Source organism: Dermacentor variabilis, chromosome 10 (assembly GCF_050947875.1).
Source record: "Dermacentor variabilis isolate Ectoservices chromosome 10, ASM5094787v1, whole genome shotgun sequence".
In the NCBI taxonomy this organism is placed as follows: Eukaryota; Metazoa; Arthropoda; class Arachnida; order Ixodida; family Ixodidae; genus Dermacentor; species Dermacentor variabilis.
Window position 1 is genome coordinate 19,245,227 of NC_134577.1, and position 27,661 is coordinate 19,272,887.

Sequence of the window (27,661 nt, forward strand, 5' to 3'; positions counted from 1 at the left end):
ACTTACTCTACAGCAGTCCTGAGAGCTTATTTGTAATTAATAGCTCTGAATAAATGTGGGTGTGGCGTTGTAGGGAAGCTAGTGCAGTCGCTCTATTGGCAGAGTATCACACGCGTAATGTGGGAGATGTGGATTCGGCTTTCTCCGATGGCAAGAGCCGTTTTGATGTATTTTTTTTTGTTTCCGAAGTTTAAGTAAAAACTAACTAATTTACCTTGCACTTCTCTTGATTTCGTAATCTTTTGCCTTCATGCAATTGTTATTAAACAAAAGTCGAGCGCTCGAGTTCTCCATATTATCACTAAATGCAATGTGAATGAATTCTGGGGTTCTACGCACCAAAACTACTATTTGATTATGAGGCACGCCAAATGCAATATAAGGTATTACCGGACAATTGGAATTATATTGTTCGGATTTGAAGTTACATGCTCAAAATTACAGAGAAAGTGATTGCTGGAAGACAAATGTTAAACAGTTGCACAACGTCACGGTTGTGTACCTGTCTGTGTTTCAAACTCCAGGTTTCACGTATAAAGCTTTGTGAAACTTCCAGGTGGTCAAGGCGTTTCTCTCTCAGAGCTTCTAACGGGATTATATTTGTATGAAACGTCTTTCCCATAAATATAATCCTTGCTTCTTCTTCTAGGTGGCTTTTGCAAGAAATTTGTCATTTCAATCGATATTAAAAAGCTGTAGTAAATGCAATGTGCATTGTGCTTGATAGTGTGAGTGACGGATAATGTGAGGTAATGACGGAAATGGTGAGTTCAGAATGAAAAAAGAATGCCGGCAGACCATTCAATCTCACCGGCGTCAGCCGCGGAAAAATACTCGGAAGTATTCCTCTAGTACGCGTCCTAGAAATGTACTAGTCGTGTGTTTTAATTTTCGGAGCAGGCACGGCTTCGCTCCTGTAACATTTACGGAAACACTGCTTTAATATGTCCAGGCCTGATAACGCTGCTTTATATGTGCAAAACATTGATCGGCCGCAGATCTGCTGAAAAACCATACCTTTGTTCCCATATCACCAGGAATGTAATAGATAAATAAGCGTTTTTGTTGCAACAAAATCTCTACAGTAAACAACAGGCTTCAAATTGTGGTGCAAGTGGCATAAGCAAACCAGCCTTGTCATTGACGACAGATCGTACTCTACATGATAGAACGTTTTATCACAGGTTGGCTGAAGCAAAGATCTACGCGATAACTGAATATGAGTGCGTGGTTGCTGTCCAGTCATCAGAAACTTGCATGACAAGTGAATATGATTGTATTATGTGCACAAATCATAGTAAAGCTACGACCAGTGCATGGCCGTTAACAAAAAGCAGAGAAGATTCTCGCCCGAAATATGGAACGCAAGACGCGAAACCTCCTACGTTAGCTGCAGCGCCGACGCTCAATCTTGCGAGTGACGATTTGCGAAACCGTTGTTTTGTTAGATGCACCCTGTTGCCAGGTCCCCATGCATATGCCTCCCGAACAAGCAACATTTATCGTATGTGGAGCGCTATCGCAGAGGCTTGCTCGGGGCCCGCCAAAACAGGCGTCAGCAGAAGCAGCAGCCGCAGCTGCAATTGCAAAATCGAGTGAACTGTCCATCACCGAGACGTCACACGACGGTCTGCAAGGGCAGCTTCCTAGTTGCCCCCTCGCTCCCGATATCAGTGCACACAAGCGCTTGCTGTGGATACTCAAGAAGACCTGAGCCGACTTCACAATCGTGTAACCGGAGCCACGACCAACAGTCCAAGCGCGAGGCACTGCTCGAAAGAAAAGTTCCACTCGGCCGCCTCCATAGGGCTTTCTAGGAATCGGCGCACCGCAAAAGGCTACTCTCCCCTTTCTCCCGCCTCGGCGTCACGTGACCCGCCTGAGGCCCCTATCGTCTGAATCGCAGTGAAACGCAATGCTCGTCTGCTTGCACTCGCCGAACCTCCTCTCTCCATTGCATGGCAGCGCCTTAGTACCGGGCGAGCCGTGGTACTTAAAGGCGACCCCGAGGCTTCACGAGTTAGAGCTCCGCTTGGAATGGAAGCGAGTTCTTGAAGGACCGCCATGAGAGTTCTGTGGCTATCGTTGCTCGTCGCGGCCGCCTCCGGTAAGTGGACATCTGCCTTCCTTGCATGTAACTCTCGAGTGTGTCTACAAGAGACTATCTGTGGTTCAAGCGCACAGGGCAAAGGGGGCGGCGTCGGTCGGTCCAAGTGTGCACGACTTTAAGCTTTTTCAGTATTCTTACACGGGGCACGTTACAGTCATGTGCTTGGTGTCTAGCCATTCCTGCGAAGATATTCGAAGTTAATGGGGAATGAAGTCTTATGGTTTATATTAGTGGTGACATTTAAAGAAATGCAGGTGCTCGCCTACATGGAAGGCACCTTTCTAATGGGAAAGTATGGGCTGCAGTGAGCTACTCCTCTGGATACCATTGTAGCTTTCACTGTCTTGAATATTAAGTAGGAAAAAATAGTAAGGTTGAATGGCAGGTTAACGTAAATACCTCATGCACGTATACAAATATTCCAGTGTCTCTCAATCAGTCAGAGGTGGTCACTGAGGACGGGTGAATGTAAAGAACCACCAAGAAACTCCTTGGGATTCTCTAATTCATCGATGCGCTAGACTATGTGCTGCATATCAAGTGCCATAGAAATAATTTATAGCACAAACCATTTGACAAATTTTATATGGCGTCTTGAGCGCGCCGAAATCTATTGTAACCTTGAAATTATAGTGACACTTTATCAAATTGTATCATAGCATTCTCAAATTAAGTAATGCAAAGCGGGCATGTACATATCTGCATATACACCCGAGTGAATGAGGCAGTCCAGCATTGAGAACTGCAACTACTCAGCAAGAAAATTTTAATTTGTTTGATGCTTTGAGCACTGTGACGCCTCACAAAGGAGCCTACTGCCCATAATCACGCAGAGGATATATGACGGCTAACAGGAAACTGGACACGACGCAAATGTCAATTTGGAGTTTCGGCTTGGGTTTTTTCTTTTTGTTGCTTAGATTGTTCGTGCCCCCCACATTCCGGCCTAATCTACAAACCAAATTCACAGCATTTGGTTCCGATTAAGCTCCCACTTCAAATTCATAGCTTTCAGAAAGGCACGCAAGCGTCGTTTCAGGTTCAAAATCTGAGCTGCAACTCCATGGTGGCAGCAGTGCTCGATAAAACTCATGCTGACCCACAGCGGCAGGGTGCTGTCGCATCTAACCTTTCATACGCATAAGCAAACGAATACAAATCCTTCCAAGGCACTTAGCCACTACTACTTTTGTTTCTTTCTCATTGTGGTGTGACTATATGAACTCTAATTGAAGCCATTACCTCAGTCTAAAACGCCAAAATCTGATTCTCTCATACATGCACCTTCTAGTATTCATACGAACGCTGCATCTCGAATATATAAAAGCGACATCGCGCTCGATACCTTCAACTGCACAAAGTAATTGCTTTTCGAAAAAAAAAGAGGCAGATTGCTCGTTCCCTTCTTCACCTCTAAACAACTTTTGCTTTAGGAAAGAAAAAAAAAAGATATTTGACGCATATCCTTTTGTTCTTTGCCAGGCTTCGAGGTCGGCAAGGAGTATGTATATAAGTACAAAGGAACACTGCACGTGGCCAATCCCGAGCAGCCTCTGCAGGCATCAGGAATCGCCTTCCGAACCAAGCTTATTGTGCAGCCGAAGCCTGATGGAACTCACTTCAAGGTAATACACTTCATGGAATTAACGTGGCATATGCATGCATGGTGGCCGTATGGAAAAAAAAACACGAATTGCGAATAGAATAGGGTCGTTGAATTACGAAACGGGAGGGGAAGTAAAAGCAGGCACTTGAAAGAAACAAGCTTTAAGTGAGCCATGGCGTTCCATGTGCAACAAACGAAAGAGAGAAAGCGAAGGTCGAGTTTTCTTCATGCTTGAGAACTAAACATTTATCAGAGTATAGCGTAGTAAGAGAACGTGCTAGCACTATCTCGCCATTAAGATATATCAGTTGATCAGACTGAATATTATTTCACAGTATTCGCTTAGTATAGTGCAGGAAATGACAGGAATAATAATAATAATAATAATAATAATAATAATAATAATAATAATAATAATAATAATAATAATAATAATAATAATAATAATAATAATAATATGCCAAATACCAGTACTTCATTCACGGAAAGGTTACTTGAGTTGGAGCCCAAGAGCAACGAAAACAAGAAGTTCACAAACTTTTAAAGTGTCTGCAGCCAAAATCATTTAGCTCGAGTGGAACCGAAAACAGCAGTGTTCGAGCCAAGCGCCCCTCGGTCTGCTCGACGTTCCGAAATTCCCTGGTGAACGGCACGGAGGCAGAGTTGCGGCATTGCGAGGCCCTTGAACATTTGGTTCAACCAATGGTAACATAAGACGAGAACATTTAAAAGACCGTCCTGTAACTCGAACGATGGCTTCTTGCGGGGAATGAACGCGTAGTCCCTTTAAACCAGCGACTATCTAAATAAGCACCTGCCGTGGTGGATTGTGAATTTGGCGTTGAGCTGCCAAACCCGACGGCGCGGGTGCGATTCCCAGCCAAGGTAGCGTGCCAAATTTTACTGTAACGCCTGCAGCAGGCAAGTTACATGTTCGCGCTAAAATAGGAGAGAAATCGCTTGCTCTCGCTTCCGCAATGCTGTCATGAGACATCATCGAAAGCAGCTGGACCCACCAAAGCTAAGGGCTGATTTCATGACCAGGAGAACATTATAAATAATGCATAATTGCTGGTATTGAGTAGCATAAATGAAAAAGAAAGTATGCATGTCTGCTTTTCAAAAAGAAAGAAAATAGTTTGGACTTGGCGCCGCGCGTAGCTACGTCAACGGAGTGTGGCGTCCGTGATGGAAGCAGCGTGCTGCATGGCGTGGCCTACCGCGGCCGCCGCAAGGAGCCGCGATGAGACCTTTCGCCGCCGCGATACTCAACTTCTGGCTAGGGCTTTGCCCTCTTCGCTTCTCCGCTGTGTAGCGTCTAGCGCATTAGCTGAGACGAAAAGACCGAGAAAGGCTGGTATCGGTGGGATAACTCGGCTTATAGTTGAATTATAGGAAAAATACTTTCCGAGTGAGATTCATGAAAAGCCGTCTTTAATAAGTGAGCCCATTCCATGGTTAGTGAGAAAATTCTTACAGCTCCCCTTTAAAAAAATCGCTGGGTGGTAAAAACTGATCCTGAGTCGTTCACTATAGATGTCCTTCATGCACAGATCGTAGTTTTCGCGCGTAAGAACACAGAATCTTTATTTAAGCCTACTGCTCTGCTAAGCCTAGATGCTCTGCTATATTTCAAGGGCATAGCATATTTTACCACAATTCACAAAGCGACAACTAATTCAATTCACGCGCTCTGGTCGTTTCAGATCGTGAACTTCGAAGCGGACTCCTTCAACTCCGAGCAGATCGACGTTGCTCACCATGAGTTCAACTACGCGGCAAACCCGAACGCCGCTGGTGATCTAGAGCACCCATTCGCCGGAAAGTTCGACGAAGGAAAGGTACGACAATGCATAAACATTGCCTTGCATGAAAGTGACTCATTGCCTTGGCCTTTTCACGTTGTTCGTACCCAAACAGAGTCATTCTGTAAAAAATCAACGTGAATTAAGATTAATTGTTTGGTGCTTACGATATTCACGTGTTTCATTTATTCTATTCCAGCTCGAAGAGTTCTCCATCGGCAAGAACGAGCAGCTGTGGGTGAGGAACCTGAAGAAGGGAGTTTTATCCCTTTTCCAACTCGACCTTGTCAAGGGTCGCCATGAGCACCACGACGACAAGGGGTACCACGTCAAGGAGGTGAGCCAGGACATGTAACATGTAATAGAAGTTATGAAAGCATTTTTATGGTTAACAGCGTCCAGGACGCTGTTGGTCCTTAGGACGCGGGAAGGATTCAACAGGGTGGCCAACCCATCTCATGTATCTGACCCGCCATCTTTTGCGTTATTAAATTCTATATTTTCGTACACGGGCAAATTCAGCGAAAGTGGCGTGTGCACTTTTTGAAAAAAGTTGGCCCGAAGAAAAGGAACCGATGTTTCGTGGTGCAGTGAAGTTGACCACTAACGAAATGAAACACAAAATTGCTGATAACGTTAATGGAGCTACACTTTGACATTGCGCAAGAGAAGGTCGCTAATTCGTAGTATGAAATCATTGAGATAGCAAAGGTGAGAGCGTAAGTTCAGGGTGGCTTCAGAATGAAGAATCGGAAGAAAAAGTATGAATTGTCATCTAACAAATACGCGTACGTATTAATCTCAACACCACTAGCACGGATGAACACGCGGTAGATACCTAGTGCCGGTAAGCGTGCAATAGAAGATTACAATGGCTCGAGGATGCTTTTGAATATGTTAGCCTACATTGCACTTCGTTTCAAGGCTGTCGGTGTTTGCTCCTTACAAAGCCTCCGTCCCATAGAACTGAGCCGCTAGACCTGCTTCTTGGTTGTTCGGGCGAAGTCTGACTACAGATGGGAGTGTCATCTTTTTGAAACAAACATTTTCACAAGGTGACCCGTTAAGCAGAACGTGAAAAAGTTAAACAAGCGGCCAGCTAAGACCACCAGTTATTGTCGCTGTGACGTTGAACGCTTCCTTCTTCCTTTTGATGAACAAAGTACCATTCGCAGCAAAATATGCGCCGACGCAAGTGCTACTTCATGGTACAATTCATGGCGCTTGAATATGCGAAGCATTAAAGACCACATCGAACGCTTAAATTACGATCCCATGTCGGCGTGACTGCACAGTCTATCACTCCTCGAACATAGCTTCGCAGCTGCTAGATGTTGCCGGGCGCACGAGAAGAATCTGACTGCAAAAAGTTTCATGCACATGTTACACCGTCAAAGCAGCTGCCCTTTCTTGAACTTCGTTTTTGTGTGTGTGTGTGTTTGCGCCAATAACGATGGATTCCACAAGTGGCACTAATCAGAGAAAACAAAATGACCTAGTTCAATAGCACCCATAAAAACAAACCAGGGGGAACATTACTGTAGAAGCGCAATTTCTCAAAATAAGAAGTAGAAGTAAGCCATGGCGACAGTTTACATAGTCGCATCCTCAATGTTGAACTAAGTATCCCTGCACTTTCTTCACCCCAGGACGGTCTTCACGGTCCCTGCGACACCATGTACATCGTGCACGAAGAGGAGCACGATTACATTGAGGTGACCAAGGTCAAGAACCTCGACAAGTGCGACCACGAGCATTACAGCTTCTACGGACACCAAAAGGAATACCAGTGCGTTAAATGCGAAGCTCTGGCAACGGTGAGTGTTTTCCTACCTTCGGAGTCCAGCAGTACCAAGGCTTTACCGAAATGCATGTCTGATTCCGCGGTAAAGCTTTACCGTATGATTCGGTTTGTAATTCGCTTATTAGGATTTAGGCTTTGATGAAGTAATTATATTACAGCGAATTATCACTTTTCCCTAAGCCAATTTGCTGACTAAGTAAGATCTAAACCTAACCCAGCCTAACAGAAACGAGTTTTCCTCACATTTCCGGACTTGTGAAACGTACTACTGCAAACTGCATTCATCATCAAAGATGTGCAGTTCTCCTAGGTATTTGGTTTGGTAATTAAGCAGATAAATTCTGCAAAGATCGCGCCGAGCTCCATACTGCAGTAAAAAGGAAACCATCAACGATAATATTTTGCGTACGCTATGGACAATGTTGGTGCTCCTTAGGCCACGCGATACCTCAACTGAGGTCACTGCCATAAGGCATTCATTCCACTTGACTGTCCCTTGAAGCGGGATTGACACGTTATAACACTGTTCCCTTGATTTTAGCCCGAGAGCCGCGCTTCGTGAAAAAGACGTGGGATCAATCTTGCTTAATCGATGTCATGCTTCGTTTCCTCTCTTCAGTACCCCCACACCGCCACCTCCGAGGTGTACTATGAGCTCAAGGGAACCGCCCAGCACTACGTCATCGGTCATGCGTGGGGCGAGTCGGCCCAGCTGTTCAAGCCTCACGGCGAAGGGAAGCAGTTCCACGTCCTGCTCAAGTGAGCATTCCGTGCAATTTTTCCTATTTTTCACGCTGAAGGACATGGAGCCGCAAATGCATGCATTGTGAATTGTTAGCTCAAATTTGAAGTCTAGGAGTACATTAACTAGTAGCCCTGTCACACGGGCACCCGCGAATTCCTTTTGACTCGATCGTCTTCTCGTTAATATTCATATGTAAAGTTGAAACTTAAGATTAAAGTTAAGCGCAGACGCGCCTAATGGGCTCTTTGTGGCTTCTTTAGAAGGCTCGTTAAGAATCGCTAGACGTTGGCCACAACTTCGTCACCATAACAATTTAATGACATATATATTTATGGAGTTCAGTGTTGTTTCATGTTGGCCAAGGTGATCAAGGCATAATTTTCCCACAGATTCTGATGAACCGCAAGAACTATCTTTAAAATATACAGGCAGGAATCTAGCTTGGCCTGAAGGATCTGAATAAAGTTTTTCATACCATACCATACTGCATAAACGGATGAAAGAAACACAGCTTCACCAATGCTCGCTAACTTTTTCTCGAGATATTGTCTATTGTTTGCAGTTGTCTCCGTTGTCTCCTAATACGGCTTGAGTGCCTTTTGTTGTGTTCAAGTTGTGGAAGAAACAACATAGCCCTGAGAGACAACGTAGAAACGAATAATTGAAACGAGGCAATAATTCGCGTGTTGCTACCGCTATATGTATATGCATACAAGACGAAGGGTTGCGTCAGACCCGAAGGTGTAACATGCAAAAAAGAAAAGAAAGACAAACGTCATGGCACATGTCTTTACTGACATACCGGCCGGAGGACCGGCTTTCGTCGAAGTGCCACTCCGAAAAAAGCCGGTCCTCCGGCCGGTACGTGAGTAAAGACATATGCCATAACGTACGTACTCCGACGAAGACCGGTCCTCCGGTCGAAACATCAATAAAAACATATGCCCTATATGAGTTGATGGCGTTGTGTCAAAATATAAGATGTAATGGCAGCTATTATAGACTTGCGCCCAAGTCTGAGTCTTTGGTGCGCCTATAAGCAAGCGCATAACGCTAATATTGGTGGCGTTAAAGAAATTGTAGTTTCGCCGACAATGCGAAGTATGGCTTGAAAGAGCAAATTAGCAGACAGCTATACAATTTAAGAATAGTAATATTATCGGCCGCATAAACTTCTAAACATTCTCTTATAAACTAAACTGACAAGCTTTGTGTCCGGCGCGCACATGCACACATGAGCACATCTGACTCGATGACCGGGGAAACTCTCTGTCAGAAAGCTGGAGTGAGCGTGGCCGCAGCAGCGAGCGAATCAACCGGCGTGCTGCATCGCATCAATGTGAACAAAGCCGGCCCATGGTGGACTCTTTGCCCCTCGGAGATTGCTTTTAAGATAGAACGTCTGCCGTGGCCGCGCACCGCCGCAGCAGCCGCCGGAGTAGAACGCGCACCCCTCTTCCCCTCCTTCCCCTCCCGGAGCATTGCGCGCGAGGGAAGACGGCGAGATTTCTCCCCGCCTTCCTCTCATACGCGCCTGAGATTGAGTTGCTATTGTCGACGCCCCCTCACGCGCTTTATATCGCATGTGCTATCGCCCTTGGACTCATACGGAACCTCACTGCGACGGCAAAAATGCGCCTAGAGTTTCAATATAATTGCAATCGCAATAAAAAACTGACATCATATTTTCACTTCGTGCCTTTCTCCCCCGCAGCCGCACTCTTGACCTGGAAGAGGAACACGACGCCGCGACGACCGACACCACTCTGGTTGAGGCCGGCGAGAAGGAGCATTCGCTCGCCCAGGAATTCCCCGAGACCCACGAATTGGAGAACCCGGAGGAGCTCAAGCGCCCGAACCGCCTTGTGACCCACTTCGGCCTCCTCCCCAACAAGGAGAACGTAAGCACGCCCACAGTAACTCATTATGCGTTAACTTGAAGTGCATATGACACTGTTAAGCTGTGATTGAGTGAAAGGCTTCTGTTTCAAAAGCATCCCCGCGTTCAACTTATGTCAATAGTTGCCATTGTTGACGAGACAATTGTAATTGGAGGCCCCCAGAATTTTTTTCCGCGCTACAAATCCTCAATGAAGAATGGTGGAATTGAAAGTTTCATACGCGACGTTGACGATCCTAAAGGCTGCGATTTCCTAAACAAAAACGCTAGCATAGAATTCGAATTCTGCCCCATAGCCCAAAACTCGCACTAATGGGTAGACACATGGATGTGAACAGATAGCATGAGTCAGGTTCCTTGAAGAAAAACATCAAAATTTGCGAACCATACTTTCTTTAATATTGGAACTAAAGATAAATCAACTTTCCATAAAAGGTTTCACAGTAGAGGCACCAATTCTCTTCCTTATAAACGAAAGTTGCCCCGTTTGCAGAAGCAGTATTCTCAGTGGAAGCGATGCTTTCGATATCATCTAAAATTGCTCAACCGCATTAATTAAAAAAAGCATGCCTCTTTTCGAAGCGGTCGCAACAGACTCAGACATTGTATTCTTGAACTGCCTTCCATCTCTCAGGTCATTCAATGGTTTACTTCATTTAAGATTTTCATTGTTCACCAATTGAGGTCCATTCCAATCATTTCTCACCTCCCTCAGTTCGTGGAAGGCCTGAAGAAGCTGGCGCACATCGAGTACGGTGATGAGGACATCAAGGAGATCGACAACAAGGAGAGCGGAAGCCTGCTCTTCCTGATGCTCTTCCACAACTTCCTGACGTTCAGCTACGATGATATCAACGATGTCTACCAGAACCACGTGCTCACGGCACCAGAGGACATCAAGGACAGCCTCCGGTAAGACGTTCAACAGCGAAAATTAATGACCTGTTGTGGATCAATGGCTGTGACATTGCACAGCTATGAACGAGGTCAAGTGTTCTCCAGGCAGCTGAGGATTTAGATGGGGACGAATCACAAAAACGTTCGCCTACTTAGATTCATGTGCGAATTTAAGGGCGTAAGGAGGTCTAATTAATCAAGACTATTGGCAATAAAATAATGAGGCTGTGAAAATTCGGCCAGACCAATTATATCGGAAAGAGTTTGTTTTGGTTGATCGTCGACGGCCAAAATTAACGCATTCTGAGGGGCATTGGCTCGGTGCATCTTTCACAGACACGTCTTCCTGGACCTCCTCGCGGCGGCCGGCTTGAACCCACACGTCACCTACGGTCTCAACCTGATCAAGCACAACGAACTGAGCGTCGATGATGCTGACCGCTTCTACAACAAGCTTCACCTGAACTTGAAGGAAGTCAGCCCTGCCCTGCTCCGCGAAATCTCCGTAAGTGTGATTGCTGAATAACGAAGCACTCGTAAGCACAAGTGAGCGTAAATTATTTGAGTGTGTTTCAACTTGTACAATCCGTTTTGCACAACTTATGTGGCGTGGTTGATTAGCTCGTTGTAACTTACTTGTCGGCCATAGTAAAGATAAGATGGTAGCAGAAACAGAAATAAACATTTCCAGGTCATTATGTGTTTCACTAAAGGTGTAGTAACCGGGAGATAGCGCTTTGTAGGTTGACACGCTTCAAGGGTGGACATTGCTGCAACAGAGTAACTGATCTTTACGTTCCCAAGCACATCTTGACTACTATCGCAGCCTCAATATCCTTCGCTTCCCATTTGTTACTGTGAAAGTTCGGCACTGGCACATCTTCGGATTTTGAGAAATGTGGCTGTACCGAAGCCCCAGTAACATATCTCTTGCGTGACTAGAATCACATCTGATGCTTTCACAACAATGATGTTAAGTACGACAATTATAATTGAAAAGTGGGGAGTGCTCGCAACAGTCGCCTAATTTACACTGTAAGGAGGCACCATCCCTTTATTTGATTTTCCCACGATGTCTCAGTGAACATGCTGTGGTCCCAGTCTGAGTAGGAACCTTTAAGCTTCAATCCTAAAATTTCGCAATCCTCGCACGTACTAGTTAAGGAGAGGTTACAAGAGGCTAAAACAATAAAAGTAGTGATCAAAAGCACTTCGCCTTACTCTTAAGTAACCTGAAAAGACGCTACGTTCGATGGAATACCAGTGGTGGGACGGTGATAGAGCTATCGCATGGTGAAACCCCTCTCTCATTAATACAATTGCCGATTCTGGCGTCACGCAGGACTCTTGCAAGTCTGATGCCGTCAAGAGCCACCGTGAGATCTGGACCTCGTGCAAACTGGCCGCCAGCGCTATCGCCGGCGGTAAGGGATGCAAATACGCTCACGACACCCACGAGGAGGACAAGGGAACCTGCAGCCCCGAGATCGTCTCACACTTCTTCAACGTGAGTGTCTCATCGAAAAACTCACAATTCGAACGTAATCTACCATCTCGTTCGGCATTCAGCAATTTATGCGCGGCTTTGACTGTGAACAAAATAGTCATTTGTCGGCTTGAAAGAAGCCAAATCACGTGTAAAATATCTAGTTTTGTTCGTTTTGACAGGTCTTTCTTATTTTTACACAAAATTGTTGCAGAAATGTTTATGCTTCGCTGACAATGTTTCCCCTAGATTTCCGATGTTCAAACACTCCCAACTATATTTACAATATTCTATATTATATATATATATAGCTTTGTTACCTTCTTGCCTGCGCTCAATTCTAAGTGACAGTAGCAGAGTCAACCGAATGTTCGTATGAAGGAGCCGGTCATGACCGTGCTCTAATTATTAAACGTCAATACACGAGGCACTTCTCTTGATTTGTTTCGCAATGAAGCACGATGCCACAGCGCCATACCTGCCTAATGTGGCAAGTAATAAGCGTGAAAGTCTTAGAAAGGCAGGAACAATTTTTCTTACTCGCTTCACCTTGCTCTTCCGGCAGTACTCGGTCACACCGAAGGACGTCGAGCACGAGCCCGAGTACGAAAGCACGGTCTTCATTCGCTCGGCCGGTAACCTGGGAACCCACAAGGCCTTGCACTACCTGGAACGCTTCATCTACCCCAAGTGGCACGCGAATGAGCACAAGAGAATGGCCGCCTTGTGGGCCCTGAAGCAGGCCGCCAAGCACCACCCTGAGCTGGTAAGCTGCCCTGTCGTAATAAATTTAGCCTTTCTGTAACATTCATGCAGCTACATAGAATTGCAGCAAGGCATAAATGTAGCTGTAAAAAGTACGTCTCATCAATGTTAGGTTTTTACTCTTCTTGCGCCCACTTTATTCAAAAGATTGAGCAAACGAGTAAACTTTGCAGCATGATCCTGTTCTAGTTTTGTGATCAGAACTGGCAAAAATTTTACGGAAGAAGCCCACTTAAAAAACTGACCGCACGGTCGCCACGACATTTACATGAAGTACTTGGTGCTCAATGGCTTTCAGTACCATCTTTTCAAGTGTTCGTTTCTTCGCAAGCCTATCTCGGATTTGCTTGAAGTGCTTGGATTTGTTCTGACTTTAGTCTGTTATAATAGCATCGATCTTTTACTTCCTCGAACAATCTGAGCCTTTGGACATATTCCAATGGCCATGTCTGCATGTCGCTTACAGGCTCGTTCCATCGCACTGCCCGTGTTCCACAACACGAGTGAACCTAGCGAGGTCCGTATCGCCGCTCTCCTCGTCGTCGTGGTGACCAACCCGGATCTCTACGTTCTGCGCCACATCGGCCTCGAAGTCCTTTCTGACCCCAGCGACCAGGTCGTCGCTTTCGTCATCAGCGCTTTCCGCGCCCTGGCCAACTCCAAGTACCCATGCCACAAGGAAATGTGAGTATATTTGCGGAAGAGCAAACGGCGTCACCATCTGTTCGCCATCGTTTCGCAGAAGACGAGCCTAGCTGAAACAATTTAGTGAATAGATGAAATAAATATGCTTATTGGTGCAGATTTCTATTTCTCTCTCTCTCTCTCTCTGCAGCATGTCCTGATTATTTCAGCTGTAGTTCTTCATTTTGCGTCAGTTAGTCGTGTGCCTTCGCACGCAGCGCTAGGGATATCGTGCACATGCCCGAACTGAGCTACGACCTATTATCTCGCACAATATTCTGACAAGCTATAAATCAGAGTGTTTTGTTGCGATCTGACATTTGAGAAAATTAAGTTTTAACTGAGACCACTTTTACGCTTACGTATATGATGCAAATTTACACAAAACAACAACACGCGAAAGTTTTAGGTGAATACTGTGCCCCTTTATCGCGCAGCGCTCAGCACCTCCGCTACGTTCTGCCACTGTGGGAGACCAACCCGAGGTTCAGGAAGCCTATTGACCGAGCCTCATCCCACCTTCTCATCTCTTCTGGCTACAACCGTGAGTACGATTTTCTGAGCACGAAAGGAAATGCATTGCAATGGTCAAACAAACTTTCCAGTACGCCATAAACTTTGCACCGACTCGCTGGGTTCAAGCAAAGTTCCGGACCACCGATTAAAGGCTTGTGGAGATACGCGGTGGTTTTGGCAGCGCAGATGCCAACATTCAAAAATGCTTGCTGGCTTTTCATACGCTTGACCTAAGGTTGTTTCTTTGAGAGAAATGAGGCACAGATTTGACCTTACATGATTTATTTACTGTAATATGCATAAAAGCAATGTGGTGACATCTTTCTTTTCTACAGCGAAGCTGTTAGCCTCTGGTTGGTCGGAATTTAAATGTGGGCCGATGCCGGCTACGGTGCAGGGTCAGGAGAAGGGGTTCGTACCACCATAACGAAAAGGCTTTAACCATTCAGGAAAATGAAGTGAACAGTGCATAGAATTTTTGGAATCATGCATACAACATACAAAACAGCATACGTTACAATAAAGAACAAGCAAGAAAGAATTATCCGAGCACATAAGTGATAATAAGGCACTCCTCCTAACAAAGCCAAGCATTTAGCGCTCTTCGTATACGTTTTCCGGTAAACATTTTTGTTTCAGAAGCTTCCACGCCGACGGCAACTTGCGAAGTGGCGAGTCACTTCCCTAGCCTTTTGTATCTAAAAAAGCAAGCTTATGAACTGATTTCAATGCTGTCGCAGCAGCACTATGGATGGCGGCGTGATCTCAACATTCTCATTACTCTAATTACCACTGCTACTACGATTACTCCAAAGCAATAAAGCATAGTATACCCCCCTCAGCACGCGTGATGGTTTTCAAGAGCGTTGCTGGACATCCACTTACGCAGGGACGGGATGGCGAGTTAATCTTTTTGTCAGCAGGGCGTCTAAAATATTTTCACAAATAACAAACTAAGGATAAATTCCCGAAAAAGTTTTATTGGTAGCGGAAATTGCGCTAGAACAAATGAAGATCAAAGGGTTGGCATCACCTTCCGTCATGAGTCTTCCTTGAGCCTTTGACATCAGCTATTCAACACAATTTTCTTGCATGGTGCTTTTTCAATAGAATCTTTAAAACCTTCACTGGACTAAAAGCTATGCTCTGCAGCATGACATATGCCTGGAATCATTCATCTGCGCTTCCATTGTTTTGCTTGTTCGTATGCATTTTTGGTATATTGGCTTAGACTGAAGGAGATGACGTCATCAGCACAGAAATTGCGCTATTTTCTAACATCAGCCTATATTTTAATAAATGGCGCTGGATGTCAAATATGGCACATCATGGAACTACCACGCAGTACTCAAGTACACTAGATATAAGTACGACAGCGAGTGTAAATGCGGCACGATACATGGAACACAAGATTGATGCTGGAAACTGGTGTCCTACGTGTCTATCTATTGTTTTCTTCTCAAGCTCTTGTCGTGATTACGACACACTAATCTGACCAATTATGTCACTGCTGCGCGTTAACGAAACAAAACGAAGCTGATAAGTCGCAGTGAAATATATCCGAAGGTCTCAAATACATCGTCGTTAGTGAGTCAAGAAAAATGATAGATCTCTTCCCACTGCAACGCTATCTTTCTCTTCGTTGTGTGCAGCCAAGTACGACTACGGCGGCTTGACCCTCGTGGAGATGATCAAATCTCACGATAGCTACTTGCCTCGCAACCTGTACATCAACATGAAGGACTACGTCGCCGGACATTCCACCGACACGGTCGCCTTCTCGTTCGAAAGCTGGGGCCTGGACAAGGTTTTCAACCGTCTCGTTGGACCACAGCCCGGATCGACCAAGAACCTTTGGAACTTCATGGGCCGCCGCCGCTTCCCGCGTGACGCCTCGGCTAAGGAGCGAAAGGAGATCGAGGACGCCGTAAGTCTTGCCTAGACCCTGTGCATCACCCCTACCACATAAATGTAGGCAGTATGGCTAGGGCTATGCATGACTGTACGGAAGATTTTCAGTAGGCAATAAAATATTGAATATGTTTTTAGTCCTCCAATATAAAAGCTGATGTCAGCAAATTTGAATATTTATTCAATATGTTTGTAGATCTATTGTATCAACAAATGAGCGTTATGTCTTTATAGTGTTGCCGAAATATCGATAACAGGATCGTGAATATAAAGCAAGCCCGCGTAATTTTCAAGTTATTCGAAATATTGGCAGTGTATATGGAAACTATGCCAATGCTATTCAGAAACAACTCGACTGGACGGTACTGATTAAGTTTGGCTGCAGTAACCATGGTATTAAGTTGGTCGTGATTATTGTCACAAGTTTTCTAGCTTTGCTTTTGCGGAAGCACTAACCTATGTATTCCGGCTGTATAACGTTGTGTTTGAAGTTATTACGGCTTTACGTAGCACAGCCCGCGATGCGAATCGTGGAAGAAGGCTGTAATAGTATGTGATTCAATACGAATTGCTGTCATAACATTTCATTTTGCCCGCTCCTAAAAGCTTCTCTTTTCTCTTTTTCTTTTTTTTTTGTGTGTAGCTTCACATTCACGACCGCGAATACGACCCCGTGTACGCACGCATGAGCCTGTCCGTGTTCGGAAAGGCCGTTGACTCCTGGGACTTCGACGAGAGCATCCTTGACGCCATCAAGTCCAAAGGTGGGCCTCAAAATACCTACTGACATTTAAGCATATTTCTAAACCGCGTGAGTCCTATATGAAATGTTAATGTATCAGGATAACAGTTATGTACGCCTGCGCTTCTTTAACCATACCTAAATCAACTTTCAAAGACCACAATAGGCCAATGGACTGTCGCAAAATTGCCATCTGTCTGATGAGAGCCAGCTTGTACTCGTCAAAACAGTGATCCCAGGTACAAAGAGACAAACTACGCGGACTTCGATGTGACGGGATGTGGTGTCGTCTAAATGTCCATAAACCTGACAATTCTTACTTTAAATAGTGTTCCCTGAGTAAAGCTACTATTTCGCGGGCGGACGAGTGGGATACCTCGCCGTTTTGGGGGGTCTATGTCGGTGACAGTGCTGACAAAAATTATGTGCCAAAGGGACTTATGGCATGTTCCACTGTTGGCAAATGGGTATGTGCACTGGGTATGGGTCGCTGGGACGAATGAGTATGTGCACTCGGAATGTGCACGGGGCATATGCATTACGGCCACAGGGTACGTTTCCCTGGGTTTTAGCTCGCTTTCAATTTTATATTTTGCCATTAGAAACACTGCAACTGATTTTAAATGAAAACGCCATATAATCTAAGCTTCACATAACCATTCGGTATGCAACAGCTACAAAAATCACAAGCATTCTCTACAAATAAATGAACGCTTCGCGTTACGTAGACGTCAACCAGTCATGTTTACCAAATTTATTTTGTCTCAACATAATGAAAGGGATCCTTAGTGCTTCTGAGGGTGTTCGAAGTCTGTGGTCACTGTCAAAATGTCATTCATCAAGAAATATGAGGTGGCTGTAGCCATTTCTGCGATAGTTCTGTGTATGAAAATGTTAATGTATTCTAAAGTATCAACAAAACGCAACAAAGAACGCTGTAAAGTTAATTTTACGCGCCTAGTATTTGACGCCAGCGAACTCTTTCATGGCACCTGACAGCGGTTGTGTAAACCTAATTCAATCGTTCATGTTTGCAGACGCACCTGAGAAGACGGCCGAGAAGCTTTTGGGCAAGGCACTTCGCAAAAAGACATTCTACCTCAGCCACGACATGACGTACCTCAATCCCACTGAGCTTGGCGTGCCAGTCTTCTTTGACTTCAAACAGGCAGAGTTCATCTACGCGAACCGCGAGAAGATCGACGTCACCCACGGCGACAACGCAGAGATCCACTTGGACGTGAAGAGGCACTATCTGTGAGTAGGACCTGCCTTTCAAAACTTGCTACGTCAGCGGCGGCACACAAAGCGAGCAGTAACGGTAGCCTTGCAATTTTTGAATAAGCCATGAAGCACTAATTAGCGCTTTGACCAGTTGTGACAATGAGAACTTGAGACGAAAGCGCAGGAATCCTTCGTTCAGAACACTAAGAGATTGCGGATTCGTAAAACGGATCGCTTGTTAACTGACTCTATTATGCGGCCATTAAGCAGCACATAGAGAAAAGAAGCCAATTTAGAGAGGGACAAACATGCTGGGTAACCGTGGCCGTTGCCCGCATTAACAAAGCTGGCAACGGTATCTTGTTATGCGTTATGCAACTGCAGCATATTTGAATCACTTTTCAGTGAGTGTCCTAGTCGAAGGAAAACTATGAAAGGACTCCATGTTAACAATTACATCGCTATCAATGTCTTACAGCGAAGTCATTAGAATTCAAATAATAAGTCGCTGCAGTATTACCGTTGCCACAAGATGTCGCTACTAGCGTTGTAGCTGACGTGCAGATCTCCGGCAATACGGCATTCGGCCATACGGCATTCGGTAAATGGTAATATGTTTACGGACACCCGAAAGCTCTGTGTTACTTCTACGACGATGCAATCATGGCACATAGTCTGAGCTTCTTCACCGTTCTTTCATCACCTTTCAAACAGGTACGAGAGCCGTACGCAGCAGATGCTCGGCTTCGCATGGACCTTCTCCAGGTCATCTCTGGGCTCTGGATACGATGCCAGGACCGTGATCTCCTGGCCGCTTGACCTCAAGGTCACCCTCGCACCACTGGAAGGCAAGCTCAGCCTGAACCGTCCCCTACACCTGCCCTGGAACGCGATCAACCACCACTTCCACCCCTTCACCTTCAACATGCCCTACGACCTCACCCAAGACCACGCCAATGCCATCACTGAGATCACGGCGAACCAGAAGCCCCTGTACCGCCAGGATGAACTTCTTGAAGTGAGAGCAATAGGGAACTTCGCTAACGAATTGAATGTTTTCGATATAGCGAAATAACATGCAGCATAACACTTCCATTAAGCACTAGCAAACCTGCAGGTGCTCGGAGCTCATTGAGAAAAGTATGCGTCTGATATCCCTAAGAGATATTCTGTGTACATTCTCAGAATTTGACATGTCTCATGTGTCCTTCGTACAAAAAAAAGTTATCGGTGCACAATGATACAAGTCTTGAGCAAAGTAAAGTGCTGTATTAAAGTTGCTTGTATCGAAGCTAATCTTCAATGGCATAAACATTATTGCTGAATGCAAACAACATAAGAGGAATAGAATAAAGGTTACACCTCGAACAGCTAAGGACACATACAGCAAACTACGGTTCTGACTGTTTTAACGGGCAATGATGTAAGCAGCCACTTGCTTAATGAAATGGCGATCGGATTTCTTGCGCCAAGATTTCCCAGACGTCATTAGTGATCGTTTCGCGCCCTTCGCAGTTTGACCGCCGCTACTTTGGCGACGTCTTCGGCGTGGCCATGAACGTCAAGGGCCACCTCATCAAGCGGGGATTGCACAGCGGACTTGACGAGTTCTACCACCAGATGACGTTGCGCGAACGCCTCTACTACATCACCATCAACCCCCACTGGCACCCGCGTAACGTCAAGCTCTACTTCGAGCCTGCCGGTGATGCTCCAACTAAGGAAGTAAGTTCTCCGTTTCCATCTTTCCTATTGATAGATATTAGGCAGACTGAGCACTTAGAATAGGAAACTATTACAACAAGAGTGTGCATAACATTCCCAAACAGCATGACGGTTACTCGACGTGTAGAATCTGCCAGGCAGACTCGTTATGAATAGCGTACAGTTCTACGAAAGTCGTACATATATTAAAATAAGAAAAACACGAGAGACAGGGACGGGGAGACAGGGACAAACGAAGAAAACGCACAGCGCTGACTTTGAAAACTGTCTGAAGTTGTCACAACTTTGTCCCTGTCTCTCGTGTTCTAATTTTAACATGAACTACCAGCATGCCCAAGCCTCTACCCTTCATAGATATGTGTATGGTGTGCCTTTAATCTTTCGTGAAAATATCTTGGCGTGTTTTTTAGATGCACATGATTTACCTTTCAGATCGTTGTGTTACACGCAGCAGAGAGAGCTCGAGTGACGCACTTCTTACGTGATGGCATTAGTCTTAGTCTCGGTAGACGAAAACCGAAAGCATTTAACTTTAGTTCAATCTAGTTCAACTGAGAGTTTGCAGTAACAATAAACAATACCAAACGTAAACAACTTGGCTCATTAAACTTTTTCTCACGCAACAGGATGACGTGGATAACACAGGATAACATGTGAAGAACCTAACAGTATTTTACCGTTATTGCGTTCAACAGAGTTGACAAAAGCGCAATATTAAACAAGGTGACCAACATTTCTAATAGATGATCCTATTCCGATGCGCAGATGGACATCGACATCGCGTACAAGTTTTTGGAGCCTGACGACGAACGTCACAGCCACTTCAAGGTTCACGACCAGATCGGTGATGATACCGAGGTGCCTTCTACCCACGTGCTGAACATCGACGTGAACTTCAAGGGTGACACCAAGGAGCGCAAAGTCGCCACCGAGTTCAGATATTCGTTCAACCACGATCTATTCAACCATAAGCTCCAGTTCTTCTACGATCGAACGCCATTCAGGAGCAATGACCAAGAAGGAACGAAGGTGAGCTTTTTTACGGCATTTCCCGCTAAATTCTGCGAACATTAAAGTTAACAATTTTCCCACTTGTAAGCCGTGCTGGAGAATATATTGGTTGGCGCGCAGTTTGCTTTAAAAGGAACAGATTCCTTTTAAAACTGCGATAAGTGTCGAAAACTGTCGCTTTTATGAAGATTTCCGACTTCACGTTATTCGAGCGCTGGTTGCTACGATGCCACGCTTTGACTGTTCAAAATGATCGATCCTAGAATGCGATGTTGACAGCTAAATTATTTACTTCATAGCCGTTTTCCTTTGTAGCGCGAACCTGTACTGCAGTGCTTCACAGGCACTGAGGACAGATAGAAAAGTTACCTACAGATTACTAAATTTGTTAGGCCGTTTACTAAAAGATCACATACCACTTACTATCGTTTTGTTTGCCGATTTTCTAAAATGTGAGCATTTGATTCACATAGGCAATGTACGGATGCTGGTCCATCCTGCGAAGATTTAGGAAAGCTTGCAAAGTAACCGTGATATAATGGCAAATAAGCTGCCTTCCTCCCTGTTGCCGGTAATTAAGGAGGATAATCAAATCAACCAACAGCAAAACAAGACAAAGCAAAAACAAAAAAGGGCGCCAATCTGATGATTTTCAATGCTTTACGCAGATCTGCCTGGAAGCCTCAGCGAAGTTCCCCAAGCCTGACTGGTCACGAGTAAAGAACCTGGCCACCTTCTACCAGGGCAAACACATCGACGCCAACCTTGACATCCACTATGGAAGCAGCTGCGAGGGCCAGTCTAGCGTGAGAAGAAATTGTCTTTTCTGTTAACAACGTCTATAACAACGACTGTCTATTACGTAATCGACCGCAACCAGTTGATTAACGTGCTTTGTGTCTCAGACTATCCATCCATGCCATTAGATGAATGTACTTGCTTCTGAACGTACTCTGCCGAACCACGCGCCCAAATGTTAAACACAGTGGCACATGAAATACATAAAGGTCCGCATAAAAGTAGAAAATTTATAGAAAACCACATATCGTAATAGCAGTAATTGCGATATAAATAATTTATTAATGATGTTCCGATAGAGGCACATAACGGATGAGTACCACGTTCGCTAAATTTTTTTTTTTGCAAATACGGGAGGAATAACTACTGCCATGCAAAATCGGGGACCAGTGGGCGCACAGAATAGGCTCATACTAATATCTAATTTCAAAATGAAAGATATGAGCGACTATTGAAAATGTAGTGTTTGTACACGTTTACGGAAGGTACTTTCAGAAAGGTAAAGGTGTCTCCCTTAAAGCCCTCGCTGTCTTCTTTCTCGTAAAAATCAGATCAGCATCCACGGCCAGTACACGCACACTGACAAGGATGAAGAGCAGCTGGTGAACGCTGCCGCCGGCAAGCCCATCACCGGAAACCTGCGCTACAACGGACTCCACAGGATGGCCCTCCAGTGCAACGCTGGCCGCGAGCACGGCATCCCCTTCAACTACTACTGCATGAAGTTCCTGCGACACTCCAGCCGCCTGGCCAAGCTCACCGCGGACGTCGAGTGGAAAAACTACAAGCCGGTAAGGGCTACTGTCAGCAGTGACTTCTCTGCTGACTCAATTCACAGGCAACCGCAGCTTCTTCGTTGTGAACTTTTTTTTTACGATATAGAACTGAACAATGAGGTTCATGGAAGGAGTTGAAAAATAGAAGGAAGGTACGGAAGCCACTCAGCACAGAAATATTTGATTTGATACGCTGGAACACGGGTGAAAGATAACAGATAGACTGTTGCCGAAAATTGGCCGGCAGCATTGACGTAGGTTGACGCCTTGAAGCACCTACCCCTTTACACAAGTATGTATTCCTTAAAAACCCGACAATGCCGGTTCAACTTCCCAAAGCAACGCAAGGGCTATGAGATCCTTCATATTGGATGCATCTAGATAAATGGTGATTCCTTAGCGGGAAACCTTAGCGGAGATTCCTTAGAGGGAAACTACAGCTCAGTACATAAGCATTTTTCTATTCGGACACCTTCAAACAGTGCCTTGCATGGCCAAGGATTGCATCTGATACCAAGTACTCTGCAGCCAAACGGCTCTTTCGTTGAGCTACTGCGGTGTGTAAAACCAAGTTACTGAGCACAAAAGATCTGGGAAAGCATGTTCAGAAATGTGGTATACAAATTCTATGAACAGCGACGAAGTGTCTCAAAGAGGCGGGGCGGCGTTTTGATGGGTTGATTTATCTTTGTCGGATAAAAAAAATGGTACTGGAATCCTGCAGATGCTCACATACGCAAGTTACTTCTCTGCAGCGATTCAAGATTGCGAAAAGGTTCGAACCATCTTTTACTTTCATTTTCTCCCCCCAGCTGCTCAACAAGCTCTTGCCCCTGCACACCAAATACCACGCCTTGAGGCCAGAACACGGCGGCTTCTTCGGAATCATCCGCTCACACTTCACTGGCGAAAACGGCAAACTGCACCTGGTCTCTCAAGTTCCTTGGTGGGACCTGAAGGACAAGCCGCACACCGACATTGTCATCACCACCGAGGACGGCCAGCACTTCAAGCACTGGAACGTGCCCACGTTCAGCCACATGCTCGAACCCAGGGCTTTCTCATCGCTCGGATACTCCAACATTGCAGAGTACGCCAAGCAGTACAGGCACAGTGAGTACTCCTCCAGAGTGATTCTCTGACACTCGAAAAACGCTCTTACTGGTTCATAAGTGCTATCGCGTAATCAATTTCTTTTACGAAAAAAGCTTCTTACCCTCAGCACATCACAACTTTTGTGCATTTGGCATATTGAAAAAATTGTGAGGAGTACCTTTAGAATGAAGCATCGCGTTTCGGTACAGCTTTTATAAAGCTCATTGCCTAATGAAATCTAATGATCACTCGACAATAACTTTCCAACAAATGCTCTAACACGTACACCTCTCACTACGATAATTGCCATGTAATCCTTAACACTGACCACTAGTAAAACGAGACAAGTTCTGACGTACGGCCCCGTTCAGAAAAACACAAGCAAACTAGGTTTTCCTTTTTCAAATTTACTTAGAGAAAATGTGTAGTGCTTCATAACATTCTCGCATTCCACAGGGCACTGTGACCTTCAGAAACTCAGCCTGCGCACCTTTGATGGCTCCCTCGTCCAACTCCCGGAGACTGATTGCTACAAAGTGGTTACACGTGACTGCTCTCCCAACAAGAGGTTCCTGGTCCTGGCCCGGTCCACGAACAACCCTTCACTCACCAAGGTCAGCTCATACTTCTAGGATTATCTCAAACTCAAGATGCATATCATAGAATCTTAAGTTAGACAAGCAAGGAATATCAATGGGCCTATACACTCAATTTTAGTAGCTTATAAAATGAATGATAAATTATGGAAATTTGATCAAGGAGGCAGGCGACGAAAGAACGCACAAAAGTTCACTGCGCAGCTTCTCGTGCTGCCTGAATGGCGAGGCAGACTAGCACGATAAAAATAAATAAGTCAGCGTTTGCGACGCCCTCGTTCAATAAAAGTAGAAAAACCTGAAAGCCACACTAGCTTCGCTGTCTGCAAAGCGAATAACGCTATGTTAGAAATGCATTCACATTCTGCCGGCTGCGATCTTATGCGCCTTCGTAACTTCCTGAAAATTTCCAGGCTCTGAAGGTGTTCATCCACACAACCAAACTTGAGATACTACCCGTAACCGAAGACTCCGGCCTCATCGTACGCGTCGATGGCAACAAGGTCGACGTTGTGCCCGAGCGTCCCTACAGTCACACCGACCACGACGTCGAACTCTTTGAAGTCAGGACTAGAGAGAAGTGGTTCGAGGTGACTTCCAAGTCCTACGGGCTCTACCTGACCTTCAATGGAAACTTGCTCTTCATGCAGGTTAGTACCCTTTTCGATGTCATTTCGCTACTTGAAGTAGATACGGAAGCAGCAAACGAAGAAGCTTTCGAGTGAGAAACCTTGAACACTCTAAGCAATACAGCAGCAAGTTTACTTAATATGTGTGCACCTTAATCAGAAACTGTATTTTGTGGAGGTAACTGTTACTTAGAGCATCCTTCACTCTTCGTAGCCTAAATGAAAAAAAAAATTCAAGAGGACATTTGATTTTCCTCTAAATATTAAGCGAGACCAGACATTACTCATTCCCGTAGACACAATACGAGCATCTGCTTCCACGTATGCTTTTCGACTGCCATGTGACACGGCTGGCGCTTGCACTGCCTCACCGAGTTTGAGACGCTCATTGCAGACACCAGTCCTGTTATCCGCACCAGTTTAGGGCTACAACGCGCAAGGTCAAGGATGTCCTTAGCGGAGTTGTTTCGAGGTTCTGCAGCAGACAATAAGATATATGGTTTGCAGTCTGGATACAAGATAGTGCAGCAGATGGTATATCAGAAAGCATCCTGGAAAAGGCAGAACAGCGCACGTATGTTGCACTGTTTTCTCACTTCTTTTCCGTATCTTTGAAGGGACTGATTTGTGGTTGTTTTTAAACTGTTCGTAACCTAATTTTTTTGAAGAGTACTTTTGGGCAACTAATATTTCAGGGCTGTTATGACACCGATGTTACCTCGAAGTTTACACCCTTGTCCGCGTTTCTTGTTTAGGCTCCTGCTCTATAGCTTTAAAAGATGCCGCTTGAATGGCTCTGTTGTGCTCCCTGATATGCTGATTCATGTGCTGACGGCTCTTCGAGTGCTTGTTACAGATACTCTGAGATACATTACCTTTCCTTTGTTATATTTGGAGTTTATGCCTGTAAACATTCTCTCTGTGGGAAACTCTGGGTCTTTTATTTCTCTCTAAGAAAGCAATCGCAGTGGCTTACATGTGAAGTTGACCTTCGTTTCTTGCAGACCGCTCCATTCTACCGCGGTAAGCTGTGCGGCCTGTGCGGGGACTACAACCTTGACAGGAACCACGAGCTGTCCGGACCCGACGGGCACCTGTACAACAGCACCCTTGAGTTTGCCAAGAGCTACGTGGTGCCCAGTCCCGACTGCCACCCGCCCACCCACTGAGAGGACCGTTCCTCGCGCATTCACTGCGTAACCATCAGCCCCGAGCCTACGCACTGCGCGCGGCCGCAGTTCAAGAGGTGAAGAAGCAAAGGAAAACGCCTTCCGGCCATCAACATTTCTGAAGATGATCAAGGGCAGCAGCAGGCCTCGTGGAGCTCGCAGTATCGCACGTATTCTTCAGAGCACACTGCCATGAACGGACTGTATATTTTTTTTGAATGTATAAATAAACAAGTTTGAAGAGTCATATTCGATGCATATGGAGCTTCACTCTATGCAGAGACAACGCTGGCGGTGACCATATTTAGCGGAAATGGCTGTTACGAACGCGATCAGCATTGAAACAACTCAAACATACTCACGTTCAGATTAGCTTGTTTTCTTTTATCTCGGTAATGGTACGTAGCGGAGGTGATGTAAAGAGTTCCCACAGATGAAAAATGTACACTTTAAAAAAAATTTACACCCCTTTGGGGTGTATAGCTGCCACACAACAATATTCATCACCCGCCTTGCTTGCGTTTCCTTTCTTGAAAACGCCGCGCAGCTACTTTCCTGTCCGCAACGCTATGTCATGCTGATAACGCGCACGCCATTCGTTACTGGGAAGCACCGGGCTCGCAGCATTAAAGAAAGGAAATGTGGACAAGACATCATCATCATCATCATCAACAGCAGCAGCCTGGTTACGCCCACTGCAGGGCAAAGGCCTCTCCCATACTTCTCCAACTACCCCGGTCATGTACTAATTGTGGCCATGTTGTCCCTGCAAACTTCTTAATCTCATACGCCCACCTAACTTTCTGCCGCCCTCTGCTACGCTTCCCTTCCCTTGGAATCCATTCCGTAACTCTTAATGACCATCAGTTATCTTCGCTCCTCATTACATGTCCTGCCCATGCCCATTTCTTTTTCTTGATTTCAACTAAGATATCATTAACTCGCGTTTGTTCCCTCACCCAATCTGCTCTTTTCTTATCCCTTAACGTCACGCCTATCATTCTTCTTTCCATAGCTCGTTGCGTCGTCCTCAATTTAAGTAGAACCCTTTTCGTAAGCCTCCAGGTTTCTGCCCCGTACGTGAGTGCTGGTAAGACACAGCTGTTATAAACGTTTCTCTTGAGGGATAACGGCAACCTGCTGTTCATGATCTGAAAATGCCTGCCAAACGCACCCAGCCCATTCTTATTCTTTTGATTATTTCAGGCTCATGATCCGGATCAGCAGTCACTACCTGTCCTAAGTAGATGTATTCCCTTACCACTTCCAGTGCTTCACTACCTATCGTAAACTGCTGTTCTCTTCCTAGACTGTTAAACATTACTTTAGTTTTCTGCAGATTAATTTTCTGCAGATTACGTTTATTATGTGGCAAGATACGACTCAAAGGGTGTAAACTTTTCTTAGAGCGTAGCACGAGGTGTCGTTCATACTTGATTGGGCTACATTAATAAAAGGGTGTCGATAAGAAATAAAGAATTGCGGGGAAACACGTCTCACGATGGCGGTCGACTCTCACGCGATTAGCAATCCAGCAATGTAGCGGCACGCCGTATTTCTGGAGTCACGGTTATATACCATGCGTGGTCACTCTGAGACTTCCGTTGCCCCGGCTATATGCCACTTACTCCCGCGTCATCCCACTTGGCCATGGCGCTCATTTACAA

At 45.3% G+C, this 27,661-nt stretch overlaps 1 protein-coding gene across 1 annotated transcript; it reads left to right on the forward strand.

The window, feature by feature from the left end:
• Window positions 1-1,969: 1,969 nt before the first annotated feature.
• On the forward strand, window positions 1,970-26,241 carry LOC142560061 (vitellogenin-6-like). The gene is made up of 25 exons (XM_075671838.1): window positions 1,970-2,107; window positions 3,593-3,735; window positions 5,423-5,557; window positions 5,721-5,858; window positions 7,171-7,338; window positions 7,945-8,084; window positions 9,785-9,971; window positions 10,686-10,882; window positions 11,204-11,372; window positions 12,210-12,374; window positions 12,919-13,119; window positions 13,585-13,802; window positions 14,240-14,346; window positions 15,971-16,245; window positions 16,873-16,993; window positions 18,009-18,228; window positions 18,910-19,213; window positions 19,711-19,920; window positions 20,686-20,949; window positions 21,600-21,737; window positions 22,281-22,520; window positions 23,318-23,618; window positions 24,057-24,214; window positions 24,610-24,846; window positions 25,830-26,241. Exons 1-25 carry the CDS (start codon window positions 2,065-2,067, stop codon window positions 25,992-25,994), a joined length of 4,644 nt encoding a protein of 1,547 aa, XP_075527953.1. The 5' UTR covers window positions 1,970-2,064; the 3' UTR covers window positions 25,995-26,241.
• The last annotated feature ends 1,420 nt before the right edge of the window (window positions 26,242-27,661 follow it).

Bases quoted from the DNA above. Each gene is read 5' to 3' on its own strand.
- LOC142560061 (XM_075671838.1), top strand. From the start codon at position 2,065: ATGAGAGTTCTGTGGCTATCGTTGCTCGTCGCGGCCGCCTCCG. The intron at 12,375-12,918 runs GTGAGTGTCTCA...CTCTTCCGGCAG, and splicing joins TCGTCTCACACTTCTTCAAC to TACTCGGTCACACCGAAGGA. The intron at 22,521-23,317 runs GTAAGGGCTACT...TTCTCCCCCCAG, and splicing joins AGTGGAAAAACTACAAGCCG to CTGCTCAACAAGCTCTTGCC.